At 35.3% G+C, this 19,320-nt stretch overlaps 1 protein-coding gene across 5 annotated transcripts in view; it reads left to right on the forward strand.

Annotated features, from left to right (window-relative positions):
- DMXL2 (Dmx like 2) overlaps nt 1-19,320 on the forward strand; it is a 57,062-nt gene that overhangs the window by 22,883 nt on the left and 14,859 nt on the right. For all 5 annotated transcript variants that reach the window (XR_012675228.1, XM_075160059.1, XM_075160058.1 and 2 more), the window contains 16 exons: nt 1,163-1,284; nt 2,328-2,417; nt 3,819-3,936; nt 4,691-4,810; nt 5,287-5,514; nt 6,249-7,922; nt 8,221-8,331; nt 9,116-9,285; nt 10,608-10,705; nt 10,868-11,033; nt 12,003-12,267; nt 13,005-14,104; nt 15,200-15,391; nt 17,015-17,091; nt 17,774-17,904; nt 18,605-18,853. Coding sequence is in view for 4 of the 5 variants with exons in the window: in XM_075160059.1 (XP_075016160.1) it covers nt 1,163-1,284; nt 2,328-2,417; nt 3,819-3,936; nt 4,691-4,810; nt 5,287-5,514; nt 6,249-7,922; nt 8,221-8,331; nt 9,116-9,285; nt 10,608-10,705; nt 10,868-11,033; nt 12,003-12,267; nt 13,005-14,104; nt 15,200-15,391; nt 17,015-17,091; nt 17,774-17,904; nt 18,605-18,853 (4,911 nt within the window). In the remaining variant the exon portion in view is untranslated. The remainder of the gene's footprint in view (nt 1-1,162; nt 1,285-2,327; nt 2,418-3,818; nt 3,937-4,690; nt 4,811-5,286; nt 5,515-6,248; nt 7,923-8,220; nt 8,332-9,115; nt 9,286-10,607; nt 10,706-10,867; nt 11,034-12,002; nt 12,268-13,004; nt 14,105-15,199; nt 15,392-17,014; nt 17,092-17,773; nt 17,905-18,604; nt 18,854-19,320) is intronic.

The raw sequence follows: 19,320 nt of genomic DNA on the forward strand, positions 1-19,320 counted from the left end.
TAACTTACAGAAGTGCAAACAATACTTTTTTATAGGTCAGGCAGTACAACATCTGATGTGTAATACCCTAGGACAATTCTTCAGTTTTTCTATTTAATTTTAGAGCTTCCTATTGCAATTAGGAAAATTGTCTCTACAAATGTTACTGTATTCAGATACTTATTTTTGAATTATCATAAAGATGCTGTTTTAGTAGTTGTCATCTTTGTATACAGTACTAAAAATGTCATTTGTGCTGTGGATGTAACATTAAATTTTATACTAATAATGCCAGGTTATTTTATTATCCTAACGCCAGTGTGACCTTTGCAATGATTAAATGGGTGTCAAAGATGTTGTACAACCTCAAAAATCCTAAATATGCTTAATAAATGCATAACATATCTTTGATTTAAAATAAATCCATTTTCTCTGCTCACGTAGTAACATTCTGTGCTGTCTGAATCCCACAAAGTCTTCTAAACACAAATAACTAGCTGCTTCCCTCTTAAAATGTAAGAGGAAAACGTGTATCAGAATAGAAAACCTTGTGTCAAGCCTGTTCTATATACTGTAGAGATGCAAAAAAGACACAGTTCTTCATGTATTATTCACTACTGCAGATATATTTCTCCCTCTGCTTTTATATCTCCACTTTCAACTGGAAGGTAGAAGGGAATATTCGTAGAGGTTAACTTTATCCAAAGAGCCTAGAGACAGTAAATAAGGAAAAAAGCTATAGCTAATACAGCTTTTCTGAACAGTTTACCTTAGACTCCTACCTTGAATCGTCTCTGACAACTTAGGGAAGCTAGAGTTAGCACCTCCTTAGAGGTGACAGTGAAGAGAACGTAACCGTTTTAAGGAATGGCAGCGTTCCCTTAGGTGTACTACATACTGTTTTTTGCATGTGTGAACAATATTTGTAAACATATATGAATTCTGCTTAGATTATTCAACTTTTATGAGGAGTTTCAGTTACATAAATGAGCAGAGAGTTATTTCAAAGTTCAAATAATGGTGTTTTAATGCACACATTTGCTTAGGTTTTTTGCTTCAGCAGTTTATGAAAATTATGTTAGAAACATATTCAGATATTGTGAAGTGGATTGTAGTAGACCATCTGATGCTATTTGACTGCCATTGATTTCTTTAACTATGAAATTTTTGTGTTTTCTATTAGGTACATACTGCAACTCTGCTAGTGCTTGCTTTGTTGCATCTGATGGCAAAAACCTGAGACTCTATCAAGCCGTTGTAGATGCACGAAAACTTCTAGATGAATTATCTGACCCTGAATCATCTGTAAGTTTTATGTAGCAATGACTTGAAAATATTAAAATGAAACTAATATAGGTAACTTTTTTTTCCCCTCCAGTGGTTTGTCTTCACATAGTTCAGTATAATGTTTGTGCCATTCCGTGTATAGGATCTTATGTATAATTGCATGTTTTGCAGCTGTCTGTAAACATTAGCAGACAGAAATGCAGCTATTACTACTAAAAGTGGCTAGACTGAAACAAAATTTCTCTGACAAATTTCCCCAACCTGTAGCAGGGGGGGAAAGGAAAAATAGGATTTCTTTCTTTCTCTAAGTGGGAAGGTGAAGACAGAAGAGCAAGACTTAGGTGTACCCACCTAAGTTACATCTATATATGAGGAAGGGCAAGATAGCGGGGTAGGAGGGAATCGGCAGGTTATTGCGAAGGGTAATATTAGCTCTTATTTTTTCTGTAATAAGCAATTTTTTCATCCTTTTTTATCTTTCATTTCTGTGGCTTTAAGCAAAGTAAAGCCTGACCTTGCACTGTTATTGTACAAAGAAGCACATCTTTCCTTTTTTTCCATTCTTCTGTTATTTTATAAGCTATCCTGCAAGATAGAGCCTGTCAGTATTCAGATCAGTCTGAAGAATCTGTTCTAGGAGCAATGATTGTGAACATTCCAGCAAAAATCAACTGAGCCTTCATTTTATATATAGGCTGTACTGATTTATTTTTTCATGTGTTGTGACAAAACCTGAAGCTTTACACAAAAGTGAAGCAGTATATTTGAGTTTCTCATGGCACAGATACTAAGTTATATTATGAAAGGGTAAATCTTTAAATAAACAACATTTAGTTTCCATAAAAACTGGTGTGCTATCCCCATGAATAGCTGCAGACTCACAACAGTGCAAATGTCTTGATAAACGCATTATTCATAAGTGCCAAAATGACAACTGGAAGAAATCTGTTACAGTTTATGCCTACAAGGAAAATTAAAGCATCAGTTTATTGTAAATGACTGCAATTTCCTTCTCTCTGAAGGAAAAATATACTAACTCTTCTCATTTTGCTCTGTTTTAGAAACTTATTGGGGAAGTGTTTAACATTGTGAGCCAACAATCTACTGCTCGACCAGGATGCATTATTGAACTCGATGCAATAACTAACAAAGTAAATATATGGTTAACTCTTTAAGGGTATCAGATAAAGGTGTTTAATAGCTTTGTCTGTTAATTAACCTAATCTGTTGAAAAGAGGTAAAAGTGATGACATTTCTCTATGGTGATAATGACTGCCTTGAATTTTTGTGAATGTTGAGATACCTTGAACATCAGACAACTTTCTTTCAGCTGCTAGGAGCTCAAATCCCGTTGTTGGAGTGTAACAATATTTTCTAAGCATAAATCTTGATGAAAACAAAACTTAACTAAAGACTGGTTTACAAACCATCATAATTTGAAGGAGAAAAAAAATAATCGCCCCCAAACCCAAACAAACAAAAAGATTAACAACATTAAAAAAACCCAAAACATAAAAACTAGACCTAACTATACCAAAATGTAGGAATCATAGCTATGTATTGACTTCAATTTTTTTTGCCTGTCTTGTAAGACAATTTTTTATCTGTTAACTAATACAGCTATACATTTCAAACAATGAGGAGGTAGTATTATTACACCTTGTTCTTACTCACGGTTAATTTTGATCACACATGTTCCAATGCTGTTTTCTGTTAGGAGCAGCCTGTGAAAACAGTGTGTTTTTACCATTTCTTAATTAGACATCTGGATGGTTTTGACATATATAAAGAAGTATTTTTCTGTCAATAAATTTCCATGCCTTTTAAGTATTCATCACATAGGATCTTCAATTTTAAGGTCAGATTTACAAAATATTTTTCTAGAATTTTTATAGATGAGTACAGGGAATACTCTCTTTCCATGTTTCTCTGAAAAAGACAGAGGGTGTTTTGCAACATGAAAACTTTGCCATCACTGTCTGTGGCGGACGTATTTTTCCTTGCCTGCAGGAAAGGATTTCACTGCCAGCAGCCTCCTTTGTAGAGAGGTGGAGTTACTGCAAAGAAATCTGTTGCTGTCAGGAAGGACAGCTGTTGAGATATCTGAGAGAAGGAAAATCTGCAATTCATTCCCGTTTTTTAGATTTCCCAAGCAATTCACTGCAGACATGCCTTCCCACTGAAGAGGGATAAAAGTCTAAGAGGTTTTTTGGTGTCATTTATTCAACACCGAAAGAAATAAAAAAAAAAAAAAAAAAACCAATCAGATACTAATTCATCTGTCAATAACTGCAGCAAAAATGCTATTACAGAATGTGTCTAGCGTGGTAGATCTCAGTGAAATTATTTGAATATACAAACAATAGGTTCTAGAATATGCTGCTCTTAATATAAGAGGAAAATGTTTAGTTTTTCTGATGCATTAAAATAATTTCAACATTATAAAAGAAAGTGATCCTCATCGGTAGCTAGATTGCACAAAAGAAATAATTGCATTAGTACAAAATGTTGCTATACTGTTCTGGAAGCGTAACTATTGCTTAATGTTTCAGTGTGGCTCAAACACACAATTGCTTCATGTCTTTCAAGAAGACTTCATTTTGGGATACAAACCACATAAGGAAGATGTGGAAGGGAAGGAAACTGAGATATTTTTCCAGCCATCACAAGGTATAGCATAAAAATAACTAATATGAATGAAGTAGGTACCAAAAATGTTCTTAAAGAATACTGAAATCTAGCTGGCATATGCTAGTTTCCTTTTTAATGAGAATCTGTAAAATTCAGTAAAATGGCTATTTCATGTTTCTCATATGAATTGTTGTTACGTGGTAATGGTATTAAAAAAGGCATTCTAATTTGTTTAGAGTGAAACAACTTATATGACATGCTATTTTTCAAAATGCTGTATGTTATATTTAAAAATGTGTACAAAAGAGAACAGAAGTGTATTTTCTGCATCAATATGTAGTTACAGGTGATAAGGTGAATATATCTGACTTCCAAGTTAATACAATAGAAAGTAACTGGGGAATTTGGTAGTAGACTTAAAACTTTAAAAGAAAAATGAAGAAAGCAGGCAGATGGAAAAGAGTCTTTGCAATCTAGCAAAATAGTTCAAACTGACTGGGAAGGCAAATATATCTAATAAATTAGAATTGCCACTAATCCTCAGGTTGTCTGTAAGTCAGTCTATCTCTTTATTTTCGTAATTCTTCTGTAGCCATAAGCAAACAGAATGTTGATTAAAAAAATGTTATTAATGGTCTGTTTGAATATTTATACTGTTTTATAATCAAGCAATTTCTTTCAAAGAGGAAAACAGGGTTTTTACTATCAATAATTTTTAGAGAGTCTTCTGTTATTAAAAATTATTTATGTTGAATGTAAGCATCATGATAGTGATAATACGTTTAAATTACAGGGTATCGTCCACCACCTTTCTCAGAAAAGTTCTACCTAGTAGTAATTGAAAAAGCTAGTAATGGCTGCTCTGTTCTTCAGATGTGGCATCTTCATCTCAAATCTGTGCAAGCCTGTTTAGGTGAGTGAGTGACTGAATTTTCTTAGAGACAGATGTTTCTTTCATATTATTTAAAATCAAACTTAAAACTTGGTGGTTTATTTTAAAACAAATTGTGTCACCTTTGTCAAGCAGAAGCCTTAAAGTCAGGAATCTTCGGAATAATTTATCAATGCAATAGAAGCAGTAAGATTCCTTACAAACATTGTTTGCATTCTATACCAATAGCAATATAAAAATTTGTTGATAGGGTAAGTAATGTACTTAAGCACTGGATTCTTTATTTTAAACTATCAGTATTTCAGAATGTTACGGGTATCCTAAAACAAATAGCCACAGCACACAATAAAACTAACACAGCTTGAACACGTCATATAATTATTTTCTGTGTAACTTAAGCACTGCTAAAAAAAATAAATCTGATTATAGGATATTCATGCCTTATCCTTACTGGTAAAAAATTTTTTTAACACCGTTGGCAATTTTTTTAAATATAGCAAAACCAACTGAAGCTACTTCATTAGAGAATAAGCTTAGTGTACCTGAGCAGAAGACACTGGATTCTTCTCCAGATATATCACCTGGCATAAGTCCCATTCCACGATCTTCATCAATTGCTAATCTTCAGACTGCTAGTAAACTCATTCTGAGCTCCAGACTTGTGTATAGCCAACCTCTGGATCTTCCTGTTGGTGTAGAAGTAGTGAGAGCAACTCCTTCAGCAGGTAAATTTAACTTTTTTTTTTTTTAATCCAGTTGGTCCAGTAATTTACCTCGTAGTTTATAGGATTGTATCCTCTCAGCCTATCACATTCTGATTTACTGATACAGGGAACACAGGACTAAAAAGGCTCTCTCAAATCATTGTGTCCATGTCATGTGACCCTTTCATAAATGTATCAAGTCCCCACAGGAAAGCTATTCCTGAAACTTATTGTTCTAATAGTTGGAAACTCAATTTATAGTCTTAATTTATTAATGAATAATTTATACCTGCTTGTTCATCTGCCATCATTAATGTGTTGGGTATATATGCTTTTTTTACCTGATGCACTTACACCTTCTTCTGTCTGTCTGTGTCCCTCCTGTCTATTTTTTTTCCCCCCCTTGCCTCTTAGGTTTCATTTTGGTAGGCTACATGAACCTAATCTTAACTTCCTTAATCGCATCTGATTAAGGCTTTGTATTCCTCTCATTATTCTAACAATCCTTCTCTGAATTAGTTCTGTTCCAGCTTATCATCTTCGAATAGTGACCAGAAATGCAGATGATTAGTAATGTTCAAGCTGCAAGACTGTTATCAGTCTTAATACATTTGCCCTTACCCAACTCCAAATTAGAAAAATAATACCAGATTGTAAAGTTCTCTATCAGTAGTTAGACAGTGTTACATCTGCCTTATTCACGTAGGCATTCTATTTAATATTACTAAAAGTAAATATGTTTGTTCTAACTTCAGGTCACCTGAGTTCTTCCTCAATATACCCAGTCTGCCTTGCACCTTATTTGATAGTAACATCATGTTCAGACAACAGAGTGCGGTTCTGGAGATGTACCGTAGAGACAGACCTAAACAGCAAAAATGAAGAAAGGGAAACATATCATTGGAGAAAATGGCCTTTAATGAATGATGAAGGAGAAGACAACAGCAGTACAGTGAGCATAGCAGGAAGGCCAGTTGCCGTTAGCTGTTCTTACACAGGACGTCTTGCAGTAGCATACAAACAACCCATACAGCATAATGGTTTTGTTTCCAAAGAATTTTCCATGCATGTTTGTATACTTGAATGTGAGTCTACGGGAGGATCAGAATGGGTTTTGGAACAGACAATTCATCTGGATGACTTAGTTAAGGTTGGAAGTGTACTTGATTCAAGGGTCAGCGTAGATAGTAATTTATTTGTTTACAGTAAATCAGATGCTTTTTTGAATAAAGACAAAGTGCCCAGTATCAAGCATTTGGTGCATTTGGACTGGGTATCAAAAGAAGATGGTTCACATATATTGACAGTTGGAGTTGGTGCCAACATCTTCATGTACGGAAGACTTTCAGGAATTGTAACAGATCAAACTAGCAGCAAAGAGGGAGTAGCTGTCATTACTTTACCACTAGGTGGTAGCATAAAACAAGGTATAAAGTCAAAGTGGGTGTTACTTAGATCAATTGATTTGGTATCATCTGTAGATGGCACTCCTTCACTGCCTGTTTCTCTGTCCTGGGTGAGAGATGGTATACTGGTAGTGGGAATGGACTGTGAAATGCATGTTTATGCCCAGTGGAAACATGCTGTCAAGTTTGGTGATGGAGAAAGTGATGTTTTTACTACTGAAGACTCAACAACACAAGATCCACTCAAAACAAGCTTGATAGCAAAGAAGACCAGTGTAATTGATGGGGCAGGTATTGTGGATGATGTCTTTGGCACTCCAACTGTAATTCAGGATGGTGGCCTTTTTGAAGCTGCTCATGTTCTTTCACCAACTCTACCCCAGTATCATCCAACCCAGTTATTAGAACTTATGGATTTAGGCAAAGTTCGCCGAGCCAAAGCCATTCTATCGCATTTAGTTAAATGTATTGCAGGAGAAGTTGCAACAGTTAAAGACACAGAAGCTGGAGAAGGAACTGGTCCTAAACGCCATCTTTCTCGCACCATTAGTGTAAGTGGTAGTACTGCAAAGGATACCATTACAGCTGGAAAAGATGGTACTCGAGACTACACAGAGATAGACTCAATTCCCCCACTGCCACTGTATGCGCTGCTTGCTGCAGATCAAGATGCCACTTATGTTTCTGAAGAAACTTCTAAAATACCTCAGGGCTCTGAAGATCATGCTAAGAGAAAAACAGAGGATCAGTACTCAGATCTATTCCAGATTCAGCCTGTAACAACTGAAGACTTTATTGATTTTGAGCCTGAAAAGAGGGAGAGTAAATCCAAAGTTATTAATCTGTCACAGTACGGTCCAACTTACTTTGGTCGAGAACATGCAAGTGTCCTTTCAAGCCACCTGATGCACTCAAGTCTGCCAGGCCTCACTCGACTGGAGCAGATGTTCCTTGTAGCTTTGGCAGACACTGTGGCCATGACAAGCACTGAACTAGATGAGAACAGAGATAAGAATTACTCAGGTTAGTAACTGACATATTATTGAATTAACATTCTTGTTCTTCTCAGCAAAGGTAAACTTAGTCCTTGGGTATTTTCGGATAACAAAGCTGAAAGCTACATCAGTTATTCAGATTAGATACAGTAAGAAAGAAAAACACTTAAATGTCTACTTATATTTCATACATAATAAGTAACTTGTAGTTCAGGTTCTCAGCAAGTTTAGAAACGTACATTCCTCACACACTGCATATGTTAACTTGTTTATATGCCTCTTGTAGTCACCTGCATGTTCAAAACTCAGTATTTTATATTTCATAGGAAGAGATACCTTAGATGAATGTGGCTTACGATATTTGTTGGCTATGCGCTTGCACACCTGCCTTCTGACATCACTCCCACCTCTGTACCGCGTTCAGCTGCTTCACCAAGGTAATTTCTTAGAGCGAAGTATTGGTTTCATTTGATCCCCTTGAACTGACAAGATCTGGTTATGTTTGATTTATAATATTATGATATTTCTATTATCTGCATATTCATTTTAGATTATATCTATTCCGTTAAGGCCCTTATCTTGCAAAGGCTTAGTATAGGCTTCCCTACATGCACTATGAATAGCAAAAAAAGTATAGCTCTAGAACAGAAGAAAGATTCTGCCCTATTCTGTTTGAGGCATGAATAAGTATCCCAACTAGATAACATACAGATTTATATATATATTTCATTGTTTCTACTGGAGGAATGAAGATGCTGCTTTACATGAGCATGGCTTTATCTTACCTTAAAGATTATTTTATTATTTTCATCACAGCAGGTTTTTTCCCTTGCTCAATCTGAGTAAATGCTGTTGTGAAATACAGGAAAGAAAAGCCGTTACCACCTAAACAGCAGACAGAAAGGTTTCTGGCCCAGAATGGGTCTGCCTCTGCAATAACAGAGTATTTTTCCTTTAGTCTTCCACCATATAACTCTAGTACATATAGGAATGGGGTACTGGAAAATGATGGAAGAAGCACTGAGGAGAGGACATCTATAGTGAGCAAAAAGATATTTCAGTTATTCCTTTAGCAGCTCTACTTCCTGTTGAGGGAAACAGTCTCTCTCAGATCTACCCAACTCTTGGGTTGGAGATCCCACTTTGTATCTCTGACACATTCCATTTGCTTATTAACAAGTCTTAATCTTCTGAATTTTATTATCTTATGTTACTGTCTAGGCCTATCTACTTGCCATTTTGCATGGGCTTTTCATTCTGAGGCTGAGGAGGAGTTGATCAATATGATTCCTGCTATCCAGAAGGGAGACCCACAGTGGTCTGAATTAAGAGCTATGGGTATTGGTTGGTGGGTCAGGAATATCAACACACTCCGAAGGTGCATTGAGAAGGTACTTTTTACTGCTTACAAATTATAGTTACATGCTGTTAGGTATACCTTAACAGATATGCACAGTGACTTGTATATAGCAGATTCCTTTGTGCTCCAGCCCAGCCAGGAGACTGCATAACTCGTTTTTTCTATGCTAACTGATATTGGCAGTCCTGGCTTACAAATTTTGTTGTTCAATAGTAAGATATAATACAATTGATCTAGGGAAAAGCCATTTCTGAAGCACCTAATTTCTCCCCCACACACATTTTACAGTATGTTAAAGATCATATTAAGTACTCTCTTTTAAGCAGAATCTTGTTTTCAGATATATGAGATAGTATATATCTGTAGATTAAACAGGAAATTATACTTTGAGTTCAGTAGTGGGTTTTATTTAAGAAATAAATATATCTAAAAATATTAGTCACTAAAAACTATATAAAGGGTCTCTTTGCAAATTTTGTATTTTTTTTATAAGGTAGTACTAGAGAACATAAAAGATCTGAACTGCAGGTAAATGCAGGTTTTACTCTTCTGAAGAGTCACAAAATTACTGTTTTATAGAAAAATGCACCTGTATTATGTAAAACCAAAATAACACCAAATCTCATTTGCATGCAGAGTTTTCTTATGGGAGGTCTAATAACGGATAAAATGTAATATATTTTGGAGATAATATCTAAAACTGTTTCCCATAGCTACCGATGAGATTTAAATCCTTGCTTCAAGAAGAATTTCAGCTTTCCTGTAACTTGAATTTTGATGGATTTGAATAATTACTAGCTTTTGTTTTGAATTACAACAAATAACGCAATCTCTGAAATGTCTGTAGAACAGAAGTACTTACTAGTTTACTAAATTTTCAAGTCATCTGTTGGAAAATTACATTTCAAAGAATCCAGGAGCAAAACTTAATTATTCTAGTACTCAAATGCAATTACATCTCTGAGTCCTATACAAGAACCAAACAGTGTTCGTTAAAGAAATACTTGTATTAGCTTAAGTATATGTAAATAATGGATTGCAAGAGGAATTTCACCTAATAGTATGAGTTGCTATAACGCTTTTAAAGAAAACATTTTTATTTGCACATTTGTAATGTCCCACTGTGGTTGAGAGGGGTTAATATCTGCAGTAGTGCTGTTTTTCTGACTCTTAAGAACATTTACAGTGTAATGAGAGTTGTCAATATGAATAAAACATTCTGACAGAAATTACTGTTGCTTTGTAGAAATAATACATTCATCTAGACCATCCTCCCTGACAGAGAACATATGTCGTTTAGCTAAAAGCAGCCTTTATATTTTCAGTAATAATAGTAGGTTTTGTTTACTACAGGTTGCAAAAGCTTCATTCCAGAGGAACAATGATGCCTTAGATGCTGCACTTTTTTACCTTGCTATGAAGAAAAAGGCAGTGGTGTGGGGACTGTTTAGGTGAGTTCTACTAACTGTAAGTTTGATTAAATCTTAATTGAATCAGGAATGCAAAGCAGAAGTCATTCAAGATTAGAGTTTAATTTAAAGTGATGTTGTTCAAGTGATTGTATACTAAGGTTATATAATAAATAGTTGTATACGTTGCATTTCTTTATGCAGGTCCCAGCACGATGAAAAGATGACTGCCTTTTTCAGCCACAACTTCAGTGAGGATAGATGGCGCAAAGCTGCTTTAAAAAATGCTTTTGCTTTGCTGGGAAAACAACGCTTTGAACAATCAGCTGCATTTTTCTTGCTAGCAGGTTCACTGAAAGATGCTATAGAGGTATCCACTTTTGCGAAATTAAGTTTCAGTTTCTAATTTGACCTATGCAACTACACCCTCACAAGCTGATGTTTTCACAAATAGCAGCAGTACAAATGTTATGGTATGTCCACACATGACCCCCCTGTGCCCTGCAGACATACCATTTACCTCCACACTACTGTGAAAAGCAGCTTGGAAGCTGATCTGAAGGCCAGAATAACTGTTCAGATACATCAGCCCTCAGTGGAAGCACTCTTGGGAATATCAGTCATGACCCTTCTGGCAAAACTTTCTGTTTGATCAGCACAGTTAAGTTGTAGCACTCTGTTCAGCCTCCAGCTATTCTGCATGATCTATTGTTACAACATTAAAAAAAACCCAAGTCCCAGAGTTCTCTTCCGAATCAGCCCTAGTATCCCTCTTCAGTGGAGCCTGCCACAAGGGAGGTGAGAGCTGTAAGCAAGATCATAACCTAAGTAGTACCTCTCAGGAGAGAATGGGAATTACAGAACCTTTAGTTATCCTGCTTATTTATATGCAGTGTGTTTGTCTTTACCTGAGAACGTAAAGAATTTTCCTCAGAGATGTAATTCTGCAGATGAGACAGTGTAAAGAATATCTTACCAGTGATGTATTAACATTAAAGTTGGAAGTGACATTTATTCTACTAGGTAGAATAAAAATGAACACCTTTATCTTTACTTCTGCCATATTAATTTTTGGCATGCTGATGTACTGCTATGCATATCATAATTTCTGAAATAGAAGAAAGTACACCTCTTTCCAAACACGGAAGAAAATATGTTACTTAGATATATATCACTTACCACGTTTTTGACCCAAGGATGAATATATACTTTAAAGAACAGATATGATGAGAAAAAAATTACCTGTTCTGTAAACATGTATTACTATTCACTTCATTGTTATTTTAAAGAACTACCTTTACCTCTTAAAGCAGCCTTTTCCTGCCACTTCTTATTGTAGGTGTGCCTTGAGAAAATGGAAGACATCCAGTTGGCTATGGTTATTGCTCGTTTATATGAATCAGAGTTTGAAACCTCTGTCACATATACCTCCATTCTTTATGAAAAGATTTTGGGTTGCCGTAAGGATGGAGCTGGGTTCAGCTGTACTAAATTGCATTCTGATCCATTTCTGAGAAGCATTGCATACTGGATAATGAAAGATTACAGTAGAGCACTGGACACATTATTGGAACAAACACCTAAAGATGATGATGAAAATCCAGGTAAGGGAAAAGCATTAGTCTGATGGGACAAACTTATTAAGACAAAGTAGAGAAGGAGAAATACTTCTGTATATGTATGCAGTCCCTTCTCCTGAGATGCCATTATGCTGAAATCATTAACTGGCTTATGTACTGGCCCGCACAATTTCTACCTCTTCTTAAAAAAAAAAAAAAAAACCTTTTTCCAATTTCTTCCAAGGACTTGTCTCCAACCCCCCAATACCAAACTTAGTTCTGCTGTTAGATAAGCTTGGAAGGGCCTTCGTTGTTTGGTACTTCCCTACAATACCTCTAAACTACTGAATGCTGGCTAGTCTTTATTCCAATGGACTTAAATTCTCATTCTTGCTTCTAGGAATTAGCAGTGTTCTAGCAGGATTTTCTGTCCTGTCTCTTCTGAGATTAATTTAAGTGACAGGTGGCTACACAGGTTTCTGTGGCATATTCCTTCCCTTGGGAAAATCTCTACCTGGCTGATCATCTCAGCTTTTTTTAGGCTTAGCTGAGTGGAATATAACAGTGAGGCAAATGAGAGAATTTAGTGTCTTTCTACTCATCCAGCTCACACCTTTAATCTTTTTGTGGGGAATAAGTAATTCTTTCATTTTGTTTTGGCAACTAGGCCCAAAACTGTCTTTGTTTTTGTGTTTTGACAAATCTCTGTAATGCAGGAAATACTGCAAAACAGAATAATACCATTTTTAACAGATAGATGTCATATCTGTTTAATTCCTTAGTTATCGTCAAGTCGTGCAATCCTGTGGTATTCAGTTTTTACAATTATCTTCGGACCCACCCTTTGCTCATCCGAAGATACTTCAGCTCACCAGAAGGGACTTTGGCCACCTTAGGTTTAAAAACTGAGAAAAGCTTTGTTGATAAAATTAATCTTATAGAAAGAAAATTATTCTTCACTACTGCAAATGCTCATTTTAAAGTGGGCTGCCCTGTACTAGCTCTTGAAGTGCTTTCCAAAATTCCAAAAGTAAGAAAAAAGTCTACTGTAGCTGCAGAGAAAGATTCATCTAGTCCTCCAATACAGGCTGGTGTTTCAGATTCCAAAGCGCTAAGGGATGGTGCTGGAAGTGGTCATATAGACTGGTCAAAGCCAATTTCAACTTCCTTTGCTTTGGAGAATACTGTTGAATCTTCAGCACAATTTGACTGGAGTCAACCAGCAGTAAAATTTGATGATGAGCCCCTTACTCTTGATTGGGGTGAAGACAAAAATGGGTCAGACGAAGAGGACAAGGATGTTGGTATAATGATGAAAAACGCAAAATCTGATTCTAAGAATGGAGATGATGATGAGAGACCCTCAGACACCAACATCCCACAAACACCACAAGGGGAGATTTCTGATGCAGGAGACACTGAGGTTGATGTTATTGCTGAACAACTGAAGTTCAGAGCCTGTTTGAAGATCCTTATGACTGAACTGAGGACTTTAGCCACAGGTTATGAAGTAGATGGAGGAAAGCTCAGATTTCAGCTGTACAACTGGCTTGAAAAAGAGATTGCTGCTATGCATGAAATATGCAACCATGACGCAGAGGGCAAAGACTATTGTAAAACATATACCAAAGTAAATGGGGATCTACTTGATCACGACGATATTATGGATAAGCCAGACATTGGTTCGTATGAACGGCACCAGATAGAAAGACGTAGGTTACAAGCAAAACGAGAACATGCTGAAAGGCGAAAGTGGTGGCTGCAGAAGAACCAAGCTCTTCTAAGAGTTTTTCTAAGTTATTGTAGTCTTCATGGGGCACAAGGTGGTGGTTTAGCATCTGTAAGAATGGAGCTGAAGTTCTTGCTGCAAGAGTCACAGCAGGTAAAACAAATTCAACTAATTTCTATTCACAAGTGTGAACAGTTCTGGACTGTCAGTTTTGTCAAATGCTTAAGTTTGTGCCTAGATAAGTGCTTCTTATGTTCTGCAAGTCTAATGGTCAAGATCATTTTAGTGTTGTTGGAGAAAGAACTTGGTATTTAAGTGTGCTGCTTTTACACATCCTGATCATTTGGTTCTTAAGAATCTGTTATATGATACTGAGGATTAGGCTACCTATAATTATGGAATATAAATGCTGCTGTTTATATTATAGCTGCAGCATTATATATGTGTTCCAATGAAATTATAATTCTGATCACAATATTCTGGGTACCTATATAATAAATTAAATTCACAGTTGCTGAAATATGACAAAATCTCATTCCCTACACCTCTGCAAATCATGCAAGGAATGGGATCTTAGCTGCAAGGCTCAACAAATAATACCAAATCAGACAGGGTAGTGGTCCCTTTTACTATATTATGGCATTTTCTACATTTATTTCGTACAAAAAGAGGTATTTTCCAGCAAATGCTAATGTCTAACCTGAGCTACAGCAGATAATCTGATACTGGGCAAGTCATTTAACTTGCTCTAGTCCTAGGATTTCTCACATTTCAAATAGAAGCAGTAGACAACTGTTTTGGTGGTACTAGGCTTAGTACATACTTCTAAGAATAAAAAAAAAATTCTGTTTGTTTCCACTTGAGAAACTCAGATTAGTGCAAATTTGACTTTTGTTATTAAACTCAGACCAGTGAGTATTATGTTAACTTATGCTACTGCAAGTGCATTTTTAATTAGTATTTCTTACTAGATAATCTCAACACTTCCTAATAAACTGCATAAAACTACTCTTCCTGCACTAAATCAGAAAGTGTTCCAGCAAACTTGGCTATCAGGTCTGATCCATGTTATTACAGTAAATAACTTACTTTTGACGTCAGTCACAGTAAAACCTTGTCTGTACTGAGTAGACAGCAGTGGAAGAGGATAAATAACCCTGGAAAAACATTTAAGATGTAAAATTATCATTTTTTTAAGCTTTTTTTCTCAACGCAATAATTTTAAATACAATCTTTTCTTTTAAACAGGAAACTACTGTAAAACAACTTCAGTCTCCACTTCCGTTACCCACAACACTACCGTTGCTTTCTGCAAGCATAGCATCCACAAAAACTGTGATAGCTAATCCTGTGCTGTATTTAAACAACCACATCCATGATATTCTTTACACTATTGTGCAGATGAAATCACCACCACATCCTAATATTGAAGATGTCAAGGTAATTAAAAGCTTTCAGGAAATGCTAAATGTTTTTTTATAAAATGGGGAGTGAGCATGCGAAAAATAAAATGTGGTGTTTGAGTTAACTTTTCAACACTTACCCTTTCACAATACTGACCTTCTCCCTTAAGTCTGGTGAACTGAAAATGCTAGTTAACCACGTGCTTTCTGACATCTTTTTGAATCAGGTTAGTTCGCTTTAATCCAAATTCTGGTCATTCTCAGGAAACTATTCCAAATGTGAATGTTCACTAAAACACTGAATTCTTGGCTCTTAAAACAACATGATCATGTAAGTTAACTAATTCTTATCATTTTGGTCAAATCCTGTAGGGAGATTAATGAAAGTAGAGATGGGAGACTGTAAGTTACATTATAACTTTCTATTAATATAGATATTATAAACCTTACTGTAACACAAATTTCCTCAAGTGTACTGTTTTTTAAGGAATTGTGGTGAATTACTTTGTCTGACTTCATAGTCGGGGGGTGAATAAATTCTGTTCAGATTCAGTGATTGGGGGGAGGGGGGAAGTCAAAGAGCCTGAGACTATGACACAGTTAATTAGTAAGAAACTAAGTCATTATTTTGTATACTTAGATCAGTATTCATATTCATTAAATTAATTTGAATTTCTGTTGACTAAATGAAAGTAGGGAAAAATTAGGAAACTAAATGGGTTGTCTCACTGCAAGGCAGTTAAGTTTCTAAAACTGTAACCCAAGCTCACTTACATCTCATTTTCTCTCTTACATCAGTTGACTCCTTTTCCATCCTGCATTATGCTACAGCAAGCATCTTTCTTACTCTAAAAACTCATACTTCACATGCGTTTTCTTTTAAAAGAGAATTCAGAAAGAAGAGCTAACACTTCCTAGCTGCAAAACAACTATTTAGATAATTCATAGCTTTAATCTAAGGTCTAGCATTTGATTAAATGGAAAGATGTAGGAAAAGATGGAAATGAACACAGGGTGGGTTTAAAAAAGTTTTACATTTTTAACGGTTTGACAGTACCATTTTCTTCACATTGTGGATTTCATCAGACTTTCCAAGAAATCCTGTTTAAGAACTGGAGTGTTTCTGTTGCATTATGAGGCAATAACGGAGTATTATTCTTGTTACTCCTGGAGGCTTCTGGAAATTTATAAGTACATAACTGAGGTAAAAAAGAGATTATAGATAAAGCAATCATACAATGATTACACAAACTTTTGTATTTTATGCATATTGAGCAACTACTACTACATTGAACTGCAATGTTATATAATATGGCTTCCAGGAACCATTCCCTCAAATTCATTATCATAACAGGACATACTTAATCACTCCTTCAAGTATACTCACTCATTGTGGCAGTTCTATGTTAGAATAAAGTTAATTATCTTGACATAATATTAGAAGGTTTTGACTGCAATCAAATGATCTTGAACAAGCAGTTGTGATTTTCAAAGTACTATATTGTAAACTTAAACTAACATTCAGTTACTATTTCCTCCACTTGGTTTAAAACTAGGACATTCCTGCATAAAACATTTCCAGTGCTGTTTAGAAAGAATTGTAGTTTACTCATCGTTTATATAAAACTTATGTATAGCTTATTGGCTCTTTTTATTTTAGGTGTACACACTTCATTCTTTAGCAGCTTCACTTTCTGCATCCATTTATCAAGCACTATGTGATAGTCACAGCTACAGGTAAAAATGGAAGTTTTCTTACAGTCCTATATGTGGAGTATACTTTGTGTATCCAAAATGGAAATTCTTCATGCATGTGTCTAAAAAAGGGATTAAATATCTGTGTATGGATATAGATACTTATACAGTTTGCACATTGCTAGCTTTGATATGCCAGATAAGTTTTACACAGGTAAAACAACACCAATCATTCAGATTTTTTCCAATACATAATAGGAAAATCTGGTGTCTCTCACTTGGGATGCTTCTGAAAAATATTTGAATGCTGTTTTCCACAGCACATTTCATTGCTGAATGGGGGTGCAGGGGAAACATTTGAGCCTAACTGAAGTTAGGTTTCAGGCAGTTTATATTCCAAACTGGAACTGGAAGAGAATGCTGTAACAACATTAAAAAAATTCTTCAGAACAAATATGTTATTAAAATTTTTGAAAAAGCCTTTTTCATATCTGGAGCTACACACATAACATATTAAAATTGATAATGCCACATGGAAACATTTCAAGTTTTAATAAAAAATGTATTTTGTATACTGTGAAATTATAAAATTCTTGACTTAGTCTTACAGAATTTTAAATGTTGCATTTTCTGGTTAAAATGAGAAGCATGTATATATACTATACTGTATTACAAAAATACTCTAAAATCCTTTCTTAACAGAAAAAAATTAATTTCTATTTAGCAGCCAAACAGAAGCGAATCAGTTTACAGGCATGGTTTATCAAGGACTGCTTTTGAGTGATCGACGTAGACTGAGGACAGAAAGTATTGAAGAGCATGCAACTCCAAACTCATCTCCTGCTCAGTGGCCTGGTGAGACAAAATAAGGTTACTTTTAGCACCACTGGACCAGCTCCACATTTCAGAATTATTTAACTGTCCTGTAATGTGATGGATGAAATGATGGATGATCAATGATGGATAAGTGTTTCTGATTCAGTTCTCAAATTAATAACAGCCTTTAACTTTTTTACATATCAAAACAAATAAAAATAAACTTTCTATATGGCAAACATCTTGCTTAAAGAAGAGACCACGATCTTTAGGATAAACTCAATAACCTGGTAATTTGTCATCCTAAAATGTTTTCCTCCAGTCTGCCTCACCCCCTAGCAAAGCTATTTCTGTTAGATATTTTCTGTTTCTACAGTACTGTCTTACATCTATGCTTTATTTGGTATAGGTATCAAAACAACTATTCCCAGTGTACAAGCATAAATTTAGTATTTTGAGGTCAACTGTGGAAACAGTGCAGGAATTTCATAGGCAAGCTGAACTACCCATAGTATTTGCAGAGAGGTACAACGCAAAAGTCCCAGACCCAAGAAAGCTTTTTTTAATATTGATCTTTATGATTTTAAGAAAAATATTAATAGTATGTTTCATCTGAATAAAAGTATCATGTCGCTATTGGTTTATGTTTAACATAAAATGTAGAGATGAAACATTTCCGTTTTTTCCATTTGTGCTCCTACTCATTTAACATAGAACTTTTCCTCTATTCTCTTTGCAGGTGTGAGTTCACTTATAAATCTCTTAAGTTCAGCTCAGGATGAAGATCAACCAAAGTTAAATATCCTACTTTGTGAAGCTGTTGTAGCTGTCTACCTGAGTCTCCTTATACATGCCCTTGCAACCAATTCATGTAATGAATTATTTCGACTAGCAGCCCACCCTTTGAACAGTCGAATGTGGGCTGCTGTTTTTGGCGGAGGAGTAAAACTTCTTGTAAAACCTCGAAGGCAGTCAGAAAATATTCCAGGTACTTGGTTCTCTAAAGGTCATGCTAATGATTTGCATTTTATACCTTTTAGTAACCTCGTAGGAGAGATTTCCTTCCTTTTAAAGACAAAAACCAAGTAACAGAACTTAAGTATCTACTGGCAAGAAAACTGTTATATTAATGAAAAAGCAGAAAAAATGTTAGTCTTGCAGTTGTCCTTTGTAATGGCATCCAGCACATTTTGAATTTACCATAAAAACTGTACAGTTATTATATTGCTAATATTACTATTAGATGCTTACTTGTAACACTTTTTAGGACTTTCAGTCATTATTTTTTAGTGAAAAAAACAGATGGTATAAATCGGTGTTAATACCTATGGTTTTCTGTATATGAGAGATGAGTATTATTGTTTAATGACTGCAGTGACTTGGAAACAGTATTTCTGAAACCAATTTCTCTTGCAAGATACGATTTCACCTTGCGCAAGACCACAGAGAAGAAAT

The sequence above is a fragment of the Calonectris borealis genome, chromosome 11, assembly GCF_964195595.1.
Source record: "Calonectris borealis chromosome 11, bCalBor7.hap1.2, whole genome shotgun sequence".
In the NCBI taxonomy this organism is placed as follows: domain Eukaryota; kingdom Metazoa; phylum Chordata; class Aves; order Procellariiformes; family Procellariidae; genus Calonectris; species Calonectris borealis.